Below are 18,401 nucleotides of genomic sequence, written 5' to 3' on the forward strand. Positions count from 1 at the left end.
TCTTACTGTAGCTACGATTTTAAATACCTCTACATTTTTAACAACAGTATTACCGTCAAATGTGTTGTGATTGCTACTGTTGCTACATTACTGACGGTTTCTCAGGAGTCGGGATAAGGTTTTTTATAGGGATGTTTTTCTACATGCGGTTTAAACGGCATGTAGTAGTATTGACTTTCAAGCACTTAAAAGAGAAGAGTTACTAACTGAGAGTTCGTCTCTCTCTAATATTTTTCACAGCTTCCTCTCCCATGGAAAGTCACACACTTTCAATTAATACTCTTTATTTTCGAGAAAATAGCTATAATAATTGTTGGAGATTAATATAAAATATACGATTGACCTTAACTATCAGCTTGAGCTGTTGGTTAAAGTGGTTCCCCGACATGGTATCCTAGCCTAGCTAATATAAGATATAGGTTTTTTTTTTCATGTACAACGGTTTTAAATGCCTCTAAACTTTTATTTGTTGTATTGGTAACAGTCCCAAAAGTGTTGTATTTGCTGCTGTTGCTACTTATTGTTTGTTTTTTCTCAAGCATCAGGGTAAGGTTTTCTATAGAGATGCTTTTCTGCACGCTGTTTAAATCGCGTCTAGTATTGATTTTCAAACACTTATAAAAAAAGTTACTGATTGAAACATTGAATTACATCGTAATTCCTAAAGCATAATAAATTTACCAAATTTTTTTTTATGATCAGCATTTATATTTTACCGATGAAACTAAATTCCTGGTAAGTAATGCTAAAAAAAATGATCTTATGAGACTATAATATCAATCTGAGGTAGCAAACAGATTAAAACCTATAGCTTATCGAATAGACAAAGAATTGCTGGTCTAAAGCCTGGTAGGTTCAGATCGGATCAGTGCCCGATCTCTTGGCTAAGAATGGAATGTTTACGCTAGACTTCTTCCTGTAGTAACTGATTGCCATATTGCTTATACCTTAGTAGTGAGATTTGGAAAATCTCATAAGAGAAGGAAAAGGCTGCCCACAGTCTGTTTACGTTTGAAGTTAGGAATAAAGTATTGACACAGAAACAATATTGTTTCTTTACTAGTATCAGTAATTCAAATGGTACTGGTTTAGGTGGAATAGGTTAGGGAGCGTTACTACCGCTCTGGTTAGGCTCTAATCCCTATAAGGCTGCCCTCTGTCAGGTCTGGTCTAAGAGGTTACCGAGCTAAGAAAGAGTCCTTGTGTAAGCCCTATAGTACTGGTTGGTCTGGGCCGCCTCTGTCTGAGCTATGGCTTCTGTAGAGAAGTTTGTTAGTCTGAAGAAAGCTTTCTATTACGATACGCTATTGATTCTGGTTCTGGTTTTGGCTGTTCTGCCTTACCTGTCAAGCAAGTCAGGGAAAACCTTACCGAAGTACCGAATGGAGATGTGTAAACTCTTTCAGAGCTAGCTGGATTGCTAATGAATGAATTGCATTTCTTTAACACAAGGCTATCGGTGCTAGCTGTACCTGTACTATTGATAAAGTTATACTTGTATACGAAGTATTCAGAACAGAGTTATACTTGTATACGAAATAGAGTTATATTTGTATAAGGCGTACTCAGAATAGAGTTATACTTGTATACGAAATAGAGTTATACTTGTATAAGGAGTACTCAGGATAGAGTAGTTATACTTGTGTAAGAAATTGTCATGATATAGGAGTTGTATTATTTAGGAAGTTTTAGCCACCATATATACAAGCTGTTTTATGTCGTGATAGTGTCAAGTATTAGAGACCTCCAACAACCGATAAATTTTACTTTACGCCAAACGCACCAAAACACACATATATACAAGCTGTTTTAAGTTGTTTCTACAATCTCTATTAGCATTTAGATAAAACTTTGCAAACCTACATTTTGTTTCAGCAGTATCCATGGATTCATTCATATCAGTAAAGTGCCGATCCAGCAGTAGCAGAATCATGTGTACCTGTCCTATCACGCTTTCTGTTACCTTAAATAGCTAACCATCCTGATACTGTCCTTTGAGTATTCAAAGAAGCAGGGGTATCCAAGGAGACAGCTCTGCTGCAAAATGCTTTTTGGCCAATGTTGCACGGACACTATTCTTTAGTAGCGTAATAAGGACAACACTCCTCTTTAGTAGCGTTTCTATGTTTCGTGTCTGTTTCCATTATAATTTCAAGGCTCTTTTATGAAAGTTATGTTTTAGAAATAATGTTTCCCGTTTCTGTATCCATGTTCATGTTCATGTCCGTATCTTTTTCAGTGTCCATGCATATGTCCTAGAATTGATTATGTTTAATATATGCTATGGTTTAAGAAGTCAATTTAACAACTTTTTTACAAGAAATAAAAAGGCGAAACATATTAGACTATGTATTTAGTTATTATTCTCTGTATTATTTATCTCTAGCCTAGGACATCTGTCTTTACTACTTTGTCTTCCGCCGTTTGGCATCATAGATTAGGACATCCAGGGCCTCCTATTTTGAACGCCCTGGTCAATAAAAATTTGATTTCTTATAATAAAGTTAAGGTTGATTCTGTTTGTTCTTCTTGTATTAATGGAAAACAAGTAAAATTACCTTTTCGGTCCTCGAACAATTTTGCATGTATGCCCTTTGATTTAATTCATAGTGATATCTGGACATCACCCGTCCTTAGCTCAGGTGGTCATCGGTTTTATGTATTATTTCTCGACTCTTACACCAATTTTTTATGGACCTTTCCGCTAGCTCACAAATCACAAGTCTATTCTGTCTTTCTTATTTTTCGGTCCTATGTCAGAACTCAATTTGAAAGAGAAATTAAAGTTTTTCAATGTGACAATGGAGTGAATTCAATAATAATTCTTTCAAACAATTTTGTCAAACTAACGGCATGCAATTCCGGTTCTCATGTCCGTACACCTCACCCCAAAATGGAAAATCAGAACGCACCATTCGCACCATTAATAATCTGATTAGAACAGTCATGCATTATGCTTCCATCCCTCTTAAATTCTGGCACCACGCTCTCGAATTAGCAACCTATCTTCTCAATATATATCCTCACAGAGTTCTAGGATATCAATCACCAACTAAAATTCTATATCACCAGGAACCTAGTTACTCTCACTTGCGCGTCTTCGGATGTCTGTGTTTCCCTCTAATTCCATCCCAAACTCGAAATAAGCTTGAATCCCGTTCTTATCCATGTGTATTTTTAGGGTATCCATCCAATCATAGGGGTTATAAGTGTCTGGACAGGTCTAAAAATAAAATAATCATCGAATCGAACTTCCCGTTTTCCACCGCACCTAAAAGTTGCGATCCTTCCCCTTCAATTCCTCCCGCGTCGGACAGCAACTTCCTACCCACTGTCCATTTTCACAGTCCCTCACCCCGTCGCCCCTCCGTCAGCCTCGAGTCAGTCGTAGATCCACGATCCGTCGCGTCATCATCTCCTGTTGCGTCGAAACAATCCCCGTCGTCTACCCCTATATCCAGTCGCGCAAATCAGTCCGTGTCATCTGCTGTTCCGTCGAGTCTCACCACTGAGTCACCGTCATCTCCGGTCTCGTCACATAATTTCAGTCCTTCCGAGTCGTCGTCTGCGCGCACAGCGCAATTACAAACCTCCGAGTCCGTATCATCTTCCACATCCTCCTCTACTGCACCACAAACACAGTCTGATACTTCTGTCGTTTCTCCTCAAATACAGGTTCCTAATACTCACAAAATGACCACAAGGGCCCAACATGGAATCCACAAACCCCGTCGAATGTTAAATCTCTCCGTCTTAACCAATTCTCCCATATCTCCTATTCCTAAAACACCTTCTCTTGCATTAAGTGATCCAAACTGGATACAAGCCATGACTGATGAATTTGAGGCTCTCATTCAAAATAAGACGTGGGTACTTGTACCCCGTCCTAAATGTGCTAATATTATTCGTAGTTGGTGGATTTTCAGGCACAAAACGAAGTCAGATGGCTCCTTTGAGCAATATAAAGCAAGATTGGTTGGAAATGGTTCAGGACAGTTGCCAGGGATTGATTGTGGTGAAACATTTAGCCCTGTGGTTAAACCAGCTACCATTCGTGCTGTCCTCAGCATAGCTCTGTCTAAAAATTGGAAAATTCGGCAATTGGACGTAAAAAATGCATTCTTGCATGGGGACCTTCACGAAACAGTATACATGCATCAACCATTGGGGTTCCGGGATCCCAGGTATCCTGATCATGTCTGTCTGCTACAAAAATCCTTGTACGGCCTTAAACAGGCACCTCGGGCCTGGTATCAGCGGTTTGCTAATTTTGTCATCAAAATCGGTTTCTCCAATAGCATCTCTGACAGCTCTCTATTTGTCTACAAACAAGGGTCTGACATGGCCTACCTTCTTCTGTATGTTGATGATATAGTGCTAATAACCTCTTCTGACAAACTTCAGGCTTCCATAATGTCCTAATTGAGCTCCGAATTTGCAATGAAAGACTTGGGTCCCCTACATTACTTCTTGGGAATATCAGTAACTCACTCTCCAGGGTCACTCTTCCTATCTCAGCGGAAGTATGCTTCCGAAATTATTGAAAAAGCCGGACTCAGCTCCTGCAATTCGGCCACCACCCCAGTGGACACCAAGAAAAAGCTAAGTATCTCTTCTGGTTCTGCTTACCATGACCCTACTGAATACAGAAGATTGGCTGGTGCACTTCAGTATCTTACTCTTACCCGACCTGACATCTCATACGCGGTTCAACAAGTCTGCCTGTTCATGCACAACCCCAAAACAACACACATGGCTGCCCTTAAACGCATTCTCAGGTATGTTCAAGGCACTATTGAGTTTGGGCTCACACTCCTAGCATCTCCTCTCAGTCAATTGGTTTCATATACGGATGCCGATTGGGCAGGCTGTCCCGACACTCGCCGATCAACATCAGGTTACTGTGTATTCCTAGGAGACAATCTAGTCTCGTGGTCAGCAAAGAGACAGCCAACACTGTCCCGTTCCAGCGCAGAGGCCGAATATCGCGGCGTTGCCAACGTTGTGTCTGAGACATGCTGGATCCGCAATCTCCTATTAGAACTTGGCTGTCCAATTCAGAAATCCTCACTAGTGTACTGTGACAACATCAGCGCAGTCTATCTGATAGGCAACCCGGTTCAACACCACCGCACTAAGCATGTGGAAATGGATATTCATTTTGTCCGAGAACGAGTTGCCAAAGGAGAGGTCCGTGTTCTTCACGTGTCCTCTCGTTATCAAATCGCTGACATCTTCACCAAAGGTCTAGCGTCGACACTGTTTGAAGATTTTCGAAATAGTCTCAATGTTCGCCCTCCGAACCTTACGACTACGGGGGTGTATTAGACTATGTATTTAGTTATTATTCTCTGTATTATTTATCTCTAGCCTAGAATATAGGATAAGTTGTTAATTATAGTTGTTCACCTAGAGCGAACTGTATTCTGTATAAATACTGAACTTCACATCAATAACAATCACTGAGAATCATATTGTTACAAAACAGATGAACAAATTAGAAAACATGATTCACTCTCAGGTGTGTAAATATCAAGTATTAGAGACTGACAACAACCGATAAACTTTACTGTACGCCTACCAAAACAAACATTACTCAGGAGCATGGAAATGACTAATAAATGCAACCTTTCTTTAAGTTCATTGCATTACTTAGGAGCAGAACTACAATCTCCTTCAGCAGCATCCATGGGTTCAAATTCGTTCAAGTTTTGATCCAACGGTAGCATAAGACCTGTCCTAGCACGCTTTCTGTTACCTTCGAATAGCAATTCATCACGATAGTTCTGATTGTGTAACTTCTGTTTAGTAGTGAAAGAAGCACGGGTAAGCAAGAAGGCAGCAGAGCTGCATAATGCTTTCTGATTTTGGAGCTCAGTAATGCGACCAAGAGTGCTCTGCTTATCATATCTGGAACTCAGCTTGTAATCCGATATGCATTGTAATATAGCTTTAAGAACACTTAGCTCTTCATCTATAGCTTTTCCCTGCAAACAAATAAACAAACAAACTCCAATTAAGGGCTTGTGTGTTAGAGAGATAAGGAGATTTAAGAGAGTAAAATATCATAAAACTGAATTGATTTATTAATGGAGGATAGATGGGTATTTATACAATCAGAAAAACTAAAAGTGTTACACGTGTTAAGTAACAATAGATGGGAAAACTTCAGCTTGGTAAATCTTCATTCCAATACCCCCCTTCAAGCTGAAGTACTCATCGATAAGAAACCAATCTTAGTCATGATAGATTTGAGTTGAGGACCTATTAAACCTTTGGTCAGGAAGTCTGCAAGTTGATCTGCAGTATTGACATAAGGTGTTTCAATGAAACCTTCCATATATTTGTCACGAACCACATGACAGTCTATGTCAATGTGCTTGGTCTGTTCATGAAAGACAGGGTTAGCGGCTATGTAGATTGCTGATTGATTATCACAATTCAGTGGTATAGGCAAAGGAACTTGAACATTGAATTCCTGTAACAAGAAACTTAACCACTTTAATTCGCACACAGTTGTTGCCATGGCTCTGTATTCTGCCTCTGTAGATGAACGGCTCACAGTTTTTTGTTTCTTGGATTTCCAAGAGATGAGAGAATCTCCTAAGAAAACGCAATAACTTGTAACTGATTTCCTTGTCTGTTTACATCTTCCCCAATCCGCATCACAATAACTTGTTAACTTGAGATTATTCTTTGCTGGATAAAACAATCCCAAGTGAGCAGTCCCTTTAAGATACTTCAGAACATGATGAGCTAAATCCATGTGCAACTGAGTTGGTTTACACAAGAACTGGCTTAGTTGTTGTGTCACAAAAGAAATATCCGGGCGTGTAAAACCAAGATATAACAATCTCCCAATTATCTTCCTGTAATTTTCAGGGTTTTCCAATGGTGGAGAAGGTTCATCAAACAATACTCCACTTGGTATAGGACTACTAACCTCACTAGCTTGAAGTAAACCAGCATCAGTGAGCATTTCAGAGATGTATTTGTGTTGTGAGAGGAGTAGACCAGCCTCTGATCTAGCAATTTCAACCCCTAGGAAGTATTTGGCATGCCCCATATCTTTAATAGTAAAAGCTTTATCAAGGGCCTTCTTGACTTCTACTATAAGATGTTCTGACGATCCTGTGATTAATGCATCATCAACATAAATCACAATGGCTACAAATCCCAAATCAGTTCTCTTAGTGAAGAGACAATAATCATGATAAGATTTAACAAAGCCTAAGGACAATAATTTTCCTGTGAATTCTTTGTACCACTGTCTCCCGGCTTGTTTTAAGCCATATAAGGACTTAGTTAACCTGTACACTTGGCCTGGTTGTGCCTTTTTATACCCCGGAGGTGGATCAAGATAAATCTCTTCATCTACATAACCATGTAGATAGGCATTGTTGATATCCACTTGGTGAATAGGCCACTGGAAAGCGACAGCAAGAGCAAGAAAAGTTCTCACAGTTGTAGTCTTGGTAACTGGAGAGAAGCTTTCTGTGTAATCTATGCCAAACTGTTGCTTATAGCCTCTGGCTACTAAGCGAGCTTTATATCTCTCAACTGATCCATCAGGGTTGTATTTGACTCGAAAAACCCATCTAGCACTAATAGCGGTCCTACCAGGAGGCAGAGTGGTAAGAAACCAAGTATTGTTTTCTTCAAGAGCATCTAGCTCTTTATCCATGGCTTGAGTCCAATTTGGATCCTCACAAGCCGCAACATAAGAAGTGGGTTCAGGAATCTTAACAATCTGAGCAAGAAAGGCACAATGAGAGGGTGAAATTTGAACATTAGGTGTAATAGAAGAAGCTGTTTTGGAGGTAACATTGTTAACCACAAAATCTTGCAGCCAATTTGGAGGTTTGCTGTGTCTAGTGGAATGTCTGATTGGTAAAGGAGAATTTTTTGGTGGAGAAACTGGAGAAATAGAAATAGAATCAGTCGCAGGAGAATTTGGAGGTGTTTGAAGAATTTCAGGTTCAAAAGAAGAATTGTTTGATTCTGGTCTTTGATGAATAGAAGTGTTGATCGAGGTAGAAGGGGATATGTTGGAAATAGCAGTAACTGTGTCAATTAGACTGTTATCATGGCTGAGGGATACATTTTCAGTAGGAATTGGCACAATGATTTGTGGTGATGAATAGGTAGGAAGTGAAGTAAAATCAGGTGATTTATGATAGGGAAAATGTGTTTCATAAAACACAATGTCTCTAGAAACCATGTGTCTCTTGAGGTCAATGTTATAAACCCTATAACCTTTTTGGCCAGGTGCACTTCCGAGATACACATATTTGAAAGCTCTATCTTCAAACTTGAGCTTATGAGGTCTTGTGTTAGTAATATAGCATAAGCAACCAAATGTCTTGAACACTGACAGATTTGGTTGGGTAGAATATAGAAGGACATATGGACTCTGCCACTGTAAAACCTTGGTTGGTAGAACATTAATGATAGCAGCAGCATGTAGCATGGCATATCCCCAAAAATGAATGGGCAAACTGGACTGTTTGAGTAAAGCTCTAGCAATCTCCGTCAAATGCCTGTGCTTACGTTCTACAACCCCATTTTATTGGGGTGTGTGAGCACAACTCTTTTCATGCACTAAGCCATGTGATTTGAAAACTTGTTGGCTTTGAAGTGAGGTGAATTCAGATCCATTGTCAGTTCTAATTCGCTTGACTCTTGTAGAAAATTGAGTATGAACCATTCTAAAGAAATCATCAAGCAATTGAAACACATCTGACTTTGATGCAAACAAGAAAATCCAAGTACATCTTGAAAAATCATCAACAACAGTTAACATGTATCTAGAACCATTACAGGTAGATTGCCTATAAGGTCCCCATACATCTACATGAATCAGATCAAAAATAGCTTGTGTTTTAATAGAACTTACAGGGAAAGATGTTCTAGATTGTTTAGACTTGTGACAAACCTCACAAACCAAACTAATAGACGAATCAGGCAGCTGAGGTAAAAGCTTAGACAAAACCTGATTTGAAGAATGCCCCATTCTAGAATGCCAAAGGGAAATAGAATCTGCTGGTGTTGTAGAATTAACCAAGCAAGCTGCATCCTTGCCTTTATTCATAAATTGCTGTAAAATGACATTGTCAAAAGATGAATGCATAAGCAAATACAATCCATCTTGAAAAACTCCAGCAGCAATAGGCAACTTAGAGGCCTGGTCCTGCAATAAACAACAATTGTTGTAAAATTGAAGTGTGAAATTAGGATTATCCTGTAACAATCTTCCAGCAGAGAGTAAGTTGAGTTCAAAATCAGGTATATACAGGACTTCTTTCAACTGTAGCTTAGAGCTAAGTGTAACAACTCCAGTCTTTGTTACTTGCTGTGTTGAGCCATCTGGCATGAAAACTTGCCTAGAGGCATTTGAACAAGTAATTTCACTAAACAGATTGAGATCTTTGCACATGTGCGTTGAGGCACCTGAATCAATGATCCAATCTGAATTGGCATGTGAAAAATAGGAAGATAGTTGTTTACCACATGCAGCAAAGGCTGTGAAATCAGATTTGTTACTGTTGCTGCTAGATGCTAAATCTTTGCCTTTGAGTAATCGCTGCACTTCTTGACTCACTAGGCGAAGAACATCTTTCTCCATTGATTTTGCAGTTGAGGAATGAGTACGGTATTCAACTTCATCATCACTATTATCAACTTCAAGTGGACTGTCCCTGCTATACAAAGCAGTAGAGTTGGAATTCTCGCTATTAGAGGAGTTTTTATTTCCTTTGAACCAGTCAGGAAATCCATGGATTAAGAAACATTCATCCTTAGTATGTCTATTTCTTTTGCAGTGAGTGCATAACTTCTCAGCCTTGTTATCTCTATCCTTTCCTTTATGAGTTTTTTTTCTGTGTGGATTCATTTCTAGGTGTAGAAACCCTAGGGATCACATTAGCAAAATCAATTAGGTTTTCAGCATTGTAACCTTTCTGTTTTTCGATTCGCTGAACCATAGCATATGCATTATTTAATTCAGGAATAGGATCAATGAGCAAGATCTGATTCACTACATTATCATAATCCGGATTTAATCCAGAAAGAAACTTCATAACTTTATCAGTTCCATCTAACTCTTGGATAATTTGTTTAGATTCACCACAAGCGCAAGCAGTAGAAGGCTGTAAAGCTGTTATTTCATCCCAAATTCGTTTAAGCCTTAGAAAATAAGAGGATATAGAGAGACTTCCCTGAGTAATTCTGCTGAGTTCTTGTTTCAGATGAAACAATTGGAGGCCATTTTTCTCAGCAAATCGTTGTTCTGCTTCCTTCCAAAGTGCACGAGCAGAAGTTGCATATATGAAGCAAAGAGCAACATCTTTCTCCATTGAATTTATCAGCCATGAAAACACCAAACTATCAAGTGCGCACCATTTCTCATAATCCGGTGCTGATATCGATGGTTTCAGATCATCCTCCATGATGAACATCAACTTCCTTTTTGCTCTGAGTGCGTGAATCATAGAATGACTCCACGGTATGTAATTGCTATTTCCGGCTAGAAGTCCGGAAACTAGAACGATTCCTGGATTATCATTAGAGAAATTACTTCTGAATCGTGAATTCTCAATCTCCTCCTCTATTGGATCGAATGAATCGTTAGGTTTTTTGCCTTCATCGTTTGCACCAGATCTGCCTGATTTGTTCCCCTATGATGTTGAATCATCACCGCTTTTGTTTCCGCCATCAGTTTGAGAGGTGAGAGCCACATGGAGATAGCTAGGTTTAGTCATGTGAACGAGAAAGAAGAATAGAGAAGACGATTCTAGGTTAGCAGACGCTCTGATACCATGTTAGAGAGATAAGGAGATTTAAGAGAGTAAAATATCATAAAACTGAATTGATTTATTAATGGAGGATAGATGGGTATTTATACAATCAGAAAAACTAAAAGTGTTGCACGTGTTAAGTAACAATAGATGGGAAAACTTCAGCTTGGTAAATCTTCATTCCAAGATTGTGTTGATGTAATTAAAGACTGAAAGTTGATTAGTGAAACACCTACCTTCATATCCTCAAAGCATTTTTGCAGGATAAATTGCAGTGGGAATTTCTGAAGCAGCCCGAAAGCACAACTAAATCTAGCTGCATCTATGTGCTGCTTTCTTTCAATAAGCCTCTCTATAATCTCTGTATAATTACAAGAAAATCAGCAAAACCGACCATCAAAGAAAAAAGATGCATATTACAACTATAATACCAGAGCTACTAGATGAGGAGTCCATAGTTAGAAAATAATACCGGGAATCTTATCTGTGAAATCTAGGAGCCGACATATATTAGGAGCATTTCTCTGAGAAGCAACAACCAGAACAAGTTTTAAGATCTCTTTCCCTTCAAAATGATGCACCAGTTTATATGCAGCCAAAAACAGTAGAAAAGCCCAAATTTCTGTTAACTTCACATTTCCTGAGTTTAAATTTGCTTTCCAGGAAACAACCAGCTTTGCAGCTTCAGTTTTCACTCCAGGACTTATTGTTGGTGAGACTTCAATCAGCCTCTCCATTAATAGAATTTTAGTCTTAACACTTGTATCTAGTCCTGCTGCAGCACCTTTTTTGCTAGGACGGGAATATGAATCCTGCATCACACACAAAACAAACATTGCTGGGTCTGCGGATGACTTAAGAGCAGCTAAAACTTCATCAGGCAACGAATCCTTGTCGCACATGTCATCTGTTAGTATCGATGGAGAAGTCTTTTCATCAATGCTAGTACTAGACTCAGAATTATCCGGTTGATGTGCTTGCAGGTGAAAATCAACTGTCACATTGAAAAAAGAATACATTTATCAGAACTAGATTAAATTCATAAGCAATTATGAATTCTAACATTTCTCTAACCAAAGTATCCTATATTAAATTTAAGGATCATGAACGAAAAACAACTTACAATGTTCAAACTTCTCAATTGATTCGTTTGCATAAACTTCCTTCATTTTCAAATTGAGCTTATTCTGACACTGCTCAATTGATTTTTCAATTCCACTAAGTTCTTTCACTTTCAAATCAAGTTGAGCAGAGTGAATGTTGGCTAATCCCTGGAGCGTTTCCAACTGTTTCTGCTTCAACTCAAGCTCACTATTGGAATCAATTACCAAACTCTTTACCATAGCCAAACCCTTCTGCTTCAGCTCTAGTTCTTCATTGCAATTTGCAGCATGAGTTTTTACCTATTCCACTTCCTGCTCTATCACTTCCAGCTCCTTCTTGGCTGAATCTAACTGTTTAGTTTTCAGAGACAGGTCTTGGCAACACTTCTGATGCTCTTCTTTCACCCAAACCAATTTCATATCTTCTGATTTGAGCTCCTGGATACATTCTTCTATCGAATTTTCAACTATACTCAATTTGTTCTTTTTTATGGCGAGTTCCTTCTGATTCCGCTTAATTTCATAATCACAGTTCAATTTCAAAATTTGAGCAGTCAAATTTTTCACATTTTCATTTTGTTTTTCTTTCAGCTCAAGGTCCTTGTAGTGTGCTTGAAGTGACTCCTTCACAGACTCCAATTTCTCCTCATTTGATTTGAATTCTTGATTTTGTTGTTCTATTGACTTCTCAATTGTAGCGAATTGCATTTTTTTCATAGCAAGCTCCTGACTGAACTTTTCATGCTCCTTTTGCAGTGAATCCAGTTCTTCCCTTTTCAAATTAACCCCTACATCAATTTCTTTTAGAGCAACAGTCAATTCTCTTTGTTTTGAATTAAGCTGCAAAGAGAAGTCCTGAAACCACTTTCCAAGATTAGAAATATGTTTATTTTTGGATTGAAGACCATGAAGCCTTACTTGTACCTCATTCAACAACTTAAGTTCCACTTCTTTATCCTGTTGTTCAAGCACTTGGGTGGTTTCTGCTATCTTTTTGGCTTTCAAATCAATTTTCTCCATTAGAACAAAAACCTATTTAACAAAAGTACCACTCAGTAAACCTATAAAAATGCATTAAAGGAAAATAGAGGTGAAAATGGGATTCCATGAGTTTCTAGCATTCTAAATATTAAATATAAAAAACCTATTCAACAAAATAGCATTACACTTGAGAATGCAACAAGAAAATGAAGCAGCATTAGAGGAAAATGGTGTAACAAATTGGATTCTTCCGTAATTGTTATTGATGACAAATTGGCTATTTATACAAGAGAATACAGTTTGTGTTGAGTTTAATTACTAATCTAGATACAGGCCTAGATATGAGGAACTAACTATGTGATACAAAGTTATCTACTAAATATATTCTCTAATACACCCCCGTAGTCGAAGGGTTCGGAGGGCGAACATTGAGACTAGATCTGAAGTCTTCAAACAGAGGTGATGGTAGGCCTTTGGTGAAGATGTCGGCAATCTGATAACGAGATGGGACGTGTAGAACACGGACTTCACCTTTTGCTACTTTTTCCCGAACAAAGTGAATATCCATCTCAACATGTTTGGTGCGATGGTGCTGAACAGGATTGCCACTGAGATAGACAACGCTGACATTGTCACAATAAACCAAGGTAGATTTTGCAATTGGACAACCAAGTTCAAGAAGGAGGTTGCGGATCCAGCATGTTTTAGAAACAACATTTGCAACCCCACGGTATTCAGCTTCAGCGCTGGATCTGGACAGTGTAGGCTATCGTTTGGCTGACCAAGAGATGAGGCTGTCTCCGAGGAAGACACAGTAGCCGGAAGTGGAGCGACATGTGTCTGGGCAGCCAGCCCAATCAGCATCAGTGTACGATGTCAATTGAGTGGGTGAGGAGGCTAACAGATTGAGACCAAGATCAAGGGTACCGTGCACATACCGTAGGATGCGCTTAAGGGCAACCATGTGTGAGGTTTTTGGATCGTGCATAAATAAACAAATCTGTTGTACCGCATAAGATATATCCGGTCTTATGAGAGTGAGATACTGGAGAGCTCCAGAAAGTTTCCTGTATTCGGTGGGGTCGTGGTACGCGGAGCCGGATGAAGCGTTAAGCTTTTGTTTCGTGTCGACATGAGTATTTGCTGCATTACAGGATCCAAGACCGGCTTTCTCAATAATTTCTGATGCATACTTCTTTTGGGATAGAAAAATTGAGCCAGGAGAGCGGGTCACTGAAATACCCAAGAAATAATGTAACGGACCCAAATCTTTCATTGCAAATTCAGAATTCAATTGAGATAGAATAGATGTCTGTAGCCTGTCTGACGAAGTGACGAGAACGATGTCATCGACGTACAAGAGGATGTAAGCTGTATATGTACCTTGTCTGCAGACAAATAGTGAGTTATCGGAGATACTGTTGGTAAATCCCACCTTGATTACAAAGTTGGCAAACCGCTGATACCAGGCTCGAGGAGCCTGCTTAAGACCGTAAAGTGATTTGCGGAGCAGACAAACATGATCAAGAAATTGAGTATCTCGGAAGCCCAAAGGTTGATGCATGTACACAGTTTCATTGAGATCTCCATGCAAGAAGGCATTTTTGACATCTAATTGCCGAATATTCCAATTTCTGGATAAAGCGATACTGAGAACAGCTCTAATTGTTGCCGGTTTAACCACAGGGCTGAATGTTTCACCACAATCCACGCCAGCCAACTGACCTGAACCATTTCCCACCAATCTGGCTTTGTAACGCTCAAAGGATCCATCTGCATGTGTTTTGTGCCTGAAAATCCACCAACTACGAATAACATTAGCATTTTGGGGACGGGGTACGAGTACCCACGTCTTATTTTGAATTAAAGCCTCAAACTCATCAGTCATGGCTTGTGTCCAGTTTGGATCACTTAATGCAAGAATTGGTGTCTTTGGTACGGGGGAGATGATTGGCTGTGTAGAGACTGATAGATTCAGCATACGATGTGGTTTTCGTATGCCGTGTTGAGCTCGTGTGACCATATTATGTAATGTGGGATGTGAGGGCTGATCTGATGGTTCTGTTGGGGATTGGATAGGAGAAGTGTCATTGCTGATCAATGGTAGAGAAGATGGCGGGGATAATAATGTGTGAGGCACAGAACGACGCGAGGGAGGACTCGATTTGGAGCTGGACGACGAGACAGACACGGGCGATGGGAAATTAGGAGACGCGGACGACGACGCATGCACTGGAGATTGACTCGACGGGACTAACGCAGGGGACGTTGCGGACGTAGAAGACGAAGGGGACAAGGGCGTCGCAGACTCGACGGATGGGAGAGAGGAAGGGGATTAAATGTGCGATTGGTCTAGGCGACTAGCAGGTAGCAAGCCGCCATCGATTTCCGCAGCAGTCCCGGAATTTAAATTGGACGATGGGTTGTTTGACGAGAATGGAAACTTGGATTCGTCAAACACAACGTGTCTGTAGATTATAATTTTGTTATTGGATATGTCTAGACATTTATACCCGCGATGATTGGATGGATAACCGAGGAAGACACAAGGATGTGAACGAGCCTCTAGCTTATGACGTGACACGGAAGGGATTAAAGGAAAACAGAGACAGCCAAAAACTCGTAAATGAGCATAGGTTGGGTCTGTTTGATATAGGATTTTAGTTGGGGAGTGATATCCTAAAATTTTGTGTGGATAGATGTTTAACAGGTAAGTTGCCAATTCAAGAGCATGATGCCAAAATTTAAACGGGACTGATGCATGATTCATAACAGTGCGAATTATGTTATTCACTGTGCGAATTGTTCGCTCAGATTTACCATTTTGAGAAGAGGTGTATGGACATGAGAATCGAAATTGCATTCCGTGAGTGTGAGAAAAGTGACGAAATGAATTGTTATTGAATTCGCCCCCATTGTCACATTGAAATACTTTAATATCGCGTTCGAATTAGGCGCGAATTAAAGAACGAAATGCAAGAAAGACATTAAAGACTTGTGATTTATGAGCTAGGGGATATGTCCACAGAAAATTTGTGTAGTTATCAAGAAACAAGACATAATAACGGTGACCACTTGAGCTTAAAATTGGAGATGTCCATATATCACTGTGAATTAAATCAAATGGCATACATGCGGAATTATAGGAGGACTGAAATGGTAATTTTACTTGTTTTCCATTAATGCAAGAGGAACAAACAGAAATATTTGGAACTTTATTACAGGAAAGCAAATTTTTATTCAACAGGGCATTCAAAACAGGAAGCCCTGAATGTCCTAAACGACTATGCCAGACATCAGAAGACAAAGCAGTAAAAACAGAAGCGGATGACGGTGATGGAAGGGAGCTAGACACGACTGGATAAAGGTCCCCGCTACTGTTACATCTCATGATATTGGTACCCATCTGTAAATCCTTCACAGAAAAACCCAAAGGATCAAATTCAACAGAGACTCGATTATCTTTAGTAAATTGACGAACAGAAATTAGGTTTTTGATAAGATTAGGAGCATGCAATACATTATTTAGTCTCAAGGGTTGGGTTTCAGTGTTTAACCAAGCAGTGCCAGATCCACAAACAGGCATACAATGACCATTACCAACAATAATGCGTTCATTGAGGCTTGAATTAAAATAAGAAGTCAGTGTACCTTGGTGAGCTGTCATATGCGAGGTGGCTCCGTTGTCCATGTGCCATTGATCCGATGGCGGTGCAATAGACATGGTGTGCATTGCCTCTGCAATGTCAGTTGGAGCATATGAGGGACTGATCATGTTTAAGTGAGCCTGCTGCGTGTTTGGACGGGGACCCAACAAGCCGGGTTGTTGCGGTTGACGGCCCTGATTGGCCCAATTATTGGACGGGTAAGGACAAGGAGGCGTTGCCCATGGCTGTTGCAGGCCCCATGGCATGGAGTAGCCCCACTGCTGAGGGTAGCTGCCGCGGTTGGAGGAGCCGGGATGGCGCAGATTTCTGCGATAGTTGTTTCTGCCGCGGTAGTGATGGTGACTTCCCTGCCTGCCGCCGCGGTTGTAATGGCTGGGACGGGTAATAGCGGATCGGCCAGGAGGAAATTGTGTCGGGGTAGGCTCGGCGGTGGCAGCAGTGAGAGCGACAGTGTCCTGTGGTGGGGCAGTCTTCCGGGCGCGAGCCGTTTCCTCTAGGATGAGCATGGAGCGGGCTTTCTGAAATGAGGGAAGAGGATCACCACCATGTAACAAATTGGATTCTTCCGTAATTGTTATTGATGATAAATTGTCTATTTATACAGGAGAGTACAGTTTGTGTTGAGTTTAATGACTAATCTAGATACAGGCCTAGATATGAGGAACTAACTGTGTGATACAAAGTTATCTACTAAATATATTCTCTAATAAATGGTAGATTACATGTTTAGACCCTTCCCCAAGAAATAACACAATTGTGGAACAATGCCCTAAATGAAACAATTTAAAACATGATATTCATCTATAACAAACCCCATAAAAAACAATTACAGAAAAGGAGCAACAGCTGCAGAAAAATGGGAAAAGAAGCTACCTTTATGAGGAATCCAAGCAATAAAATGTGTTGCCTTTGCTTCAAATGGTAATCAAGAAGATTTTGTGCAAACTATAGAAAAAGAGAAGAGATAGAGATTGAAAGAGAAGAGAAGAATATGTTAGTTAGATGGTGAGGCCTTTAAGAAGGGTTTTAGAGTGAAGAGAAGAGAAAAGAAGAGAGACTTAGGAGTGAAGGCATGTGGATGTGCTCAAAAACAAAATATTTGGTTAATACTCTGAAAAATAAAATTAATAGATTGTTTTCTTTTTTCTGTTTTTGGTAGTAATGTATTGTTTCCTTTTTTATTTTTGGTAACAATCCCTTTAATTAGGAGAATTATATTATTAACTTAATTTTAAATATATTATTCATTTTAATTTTTTTATAGTTTTCCTATACTCTATATATATATATTTTCGAATTTTATGTTTAAAGTTGATTTTTGGTAATATATTATAGTCTATATGTTATTTTTTTTTCTGTTTTTGGTAATAATGTATTGTTTCTATTTTTTATTTTTGGTAACAATCCCTTTAATTACGAGAATTACATTATTAACTTAATTTTAAATATATTATTCATTCTAATTTTTTTTGTTTGAAATTACATTTTTTTAAAGTTTGTAACAATGTTTTTATAGTTTAAAGTTCATTTTTTTTCTCATTAGAAGCTTAATTTGATAAAAAAAAAATCAAATTTTTGTGTGCCCAAATAAAAAGCAATCATGTAATAATGGATAAAAAAATAAAAAAATTCAAGAGACTCAAAATATGGTTTTTGAAAAAATAAGTTAGATGGTTAGGCATTTGAGAAGAGTTCTCAACTCCGTTTTACACTTAAGACAAGAGGGAAGGTGTCATGGAACCGTTTTAACTAAAAGCTCGAGCTGGCAGAAAAGCTCGAGTTGATAATTAAAGCTCAAACATAAATGTTATATTACTCTTTGACAGAAGGAGGGTAGAAGAAAAACAACTTTA

The 18,401-nt window shown here is 39.1% G+C and overlaps 1 protein-coding gene across 1 annotated transcript; it reads right to left on the reverse strand.

Annotated features, from left to right (window-relative positions):
- Positions 1 to 8,837: 8,837 nt before the first annotated feature.
- LOC136206476 (uncharacterized) lies at positions 8,838 to 10,822 on the reverse strand. Its single transcript, XM_065997538.1, has 2 exons — positions 9,508 to 10,822; positions 8,838 to 9,190 (listed from the first exon to the last, which is right to left on the reverse strand). The coding sequence occupies exons 1-2, from the start codon at positions 9,890 to 9,892 to the stop codon at positions 9,177 to 9,179; spliced, it is 399 nt and encodes a 132-aa protein (XP_065853610.1). The 5' UTR covers positions 9,893 to 10,822; the 3' UTR covers positions 8,838 to 9,176.
- Positions 10,823 to 18,401: the final 7,579 nt, after the last annotated feature.

The sequence above is a fragment of the Euphorbia lathyris genome, chromosome 9, assembly GCF_963576675.1.
Source record: "Euphorbia lathyris chromosome 9, ddEupLath1.1, whole genome shotgun sequence".
In the NCBI taxonomy this organism is placed as follows: domain Eukaryota; kingdom Viridiplantae; phylum Streptophyta; class Magnoliopsida; order Malpighiales; family Euphorbiaceae; genus Euphorbia; species Euphorbia lathyris.

Coding starts and splice junctions, on each gene's coding strand:
- LOC136206476 (XM_065997538.1), bottom strand. CDS start 9,892: ATGAATCCACACAGAAAAAAAACTCATAAAGGAAAGGATAGAGATAAC.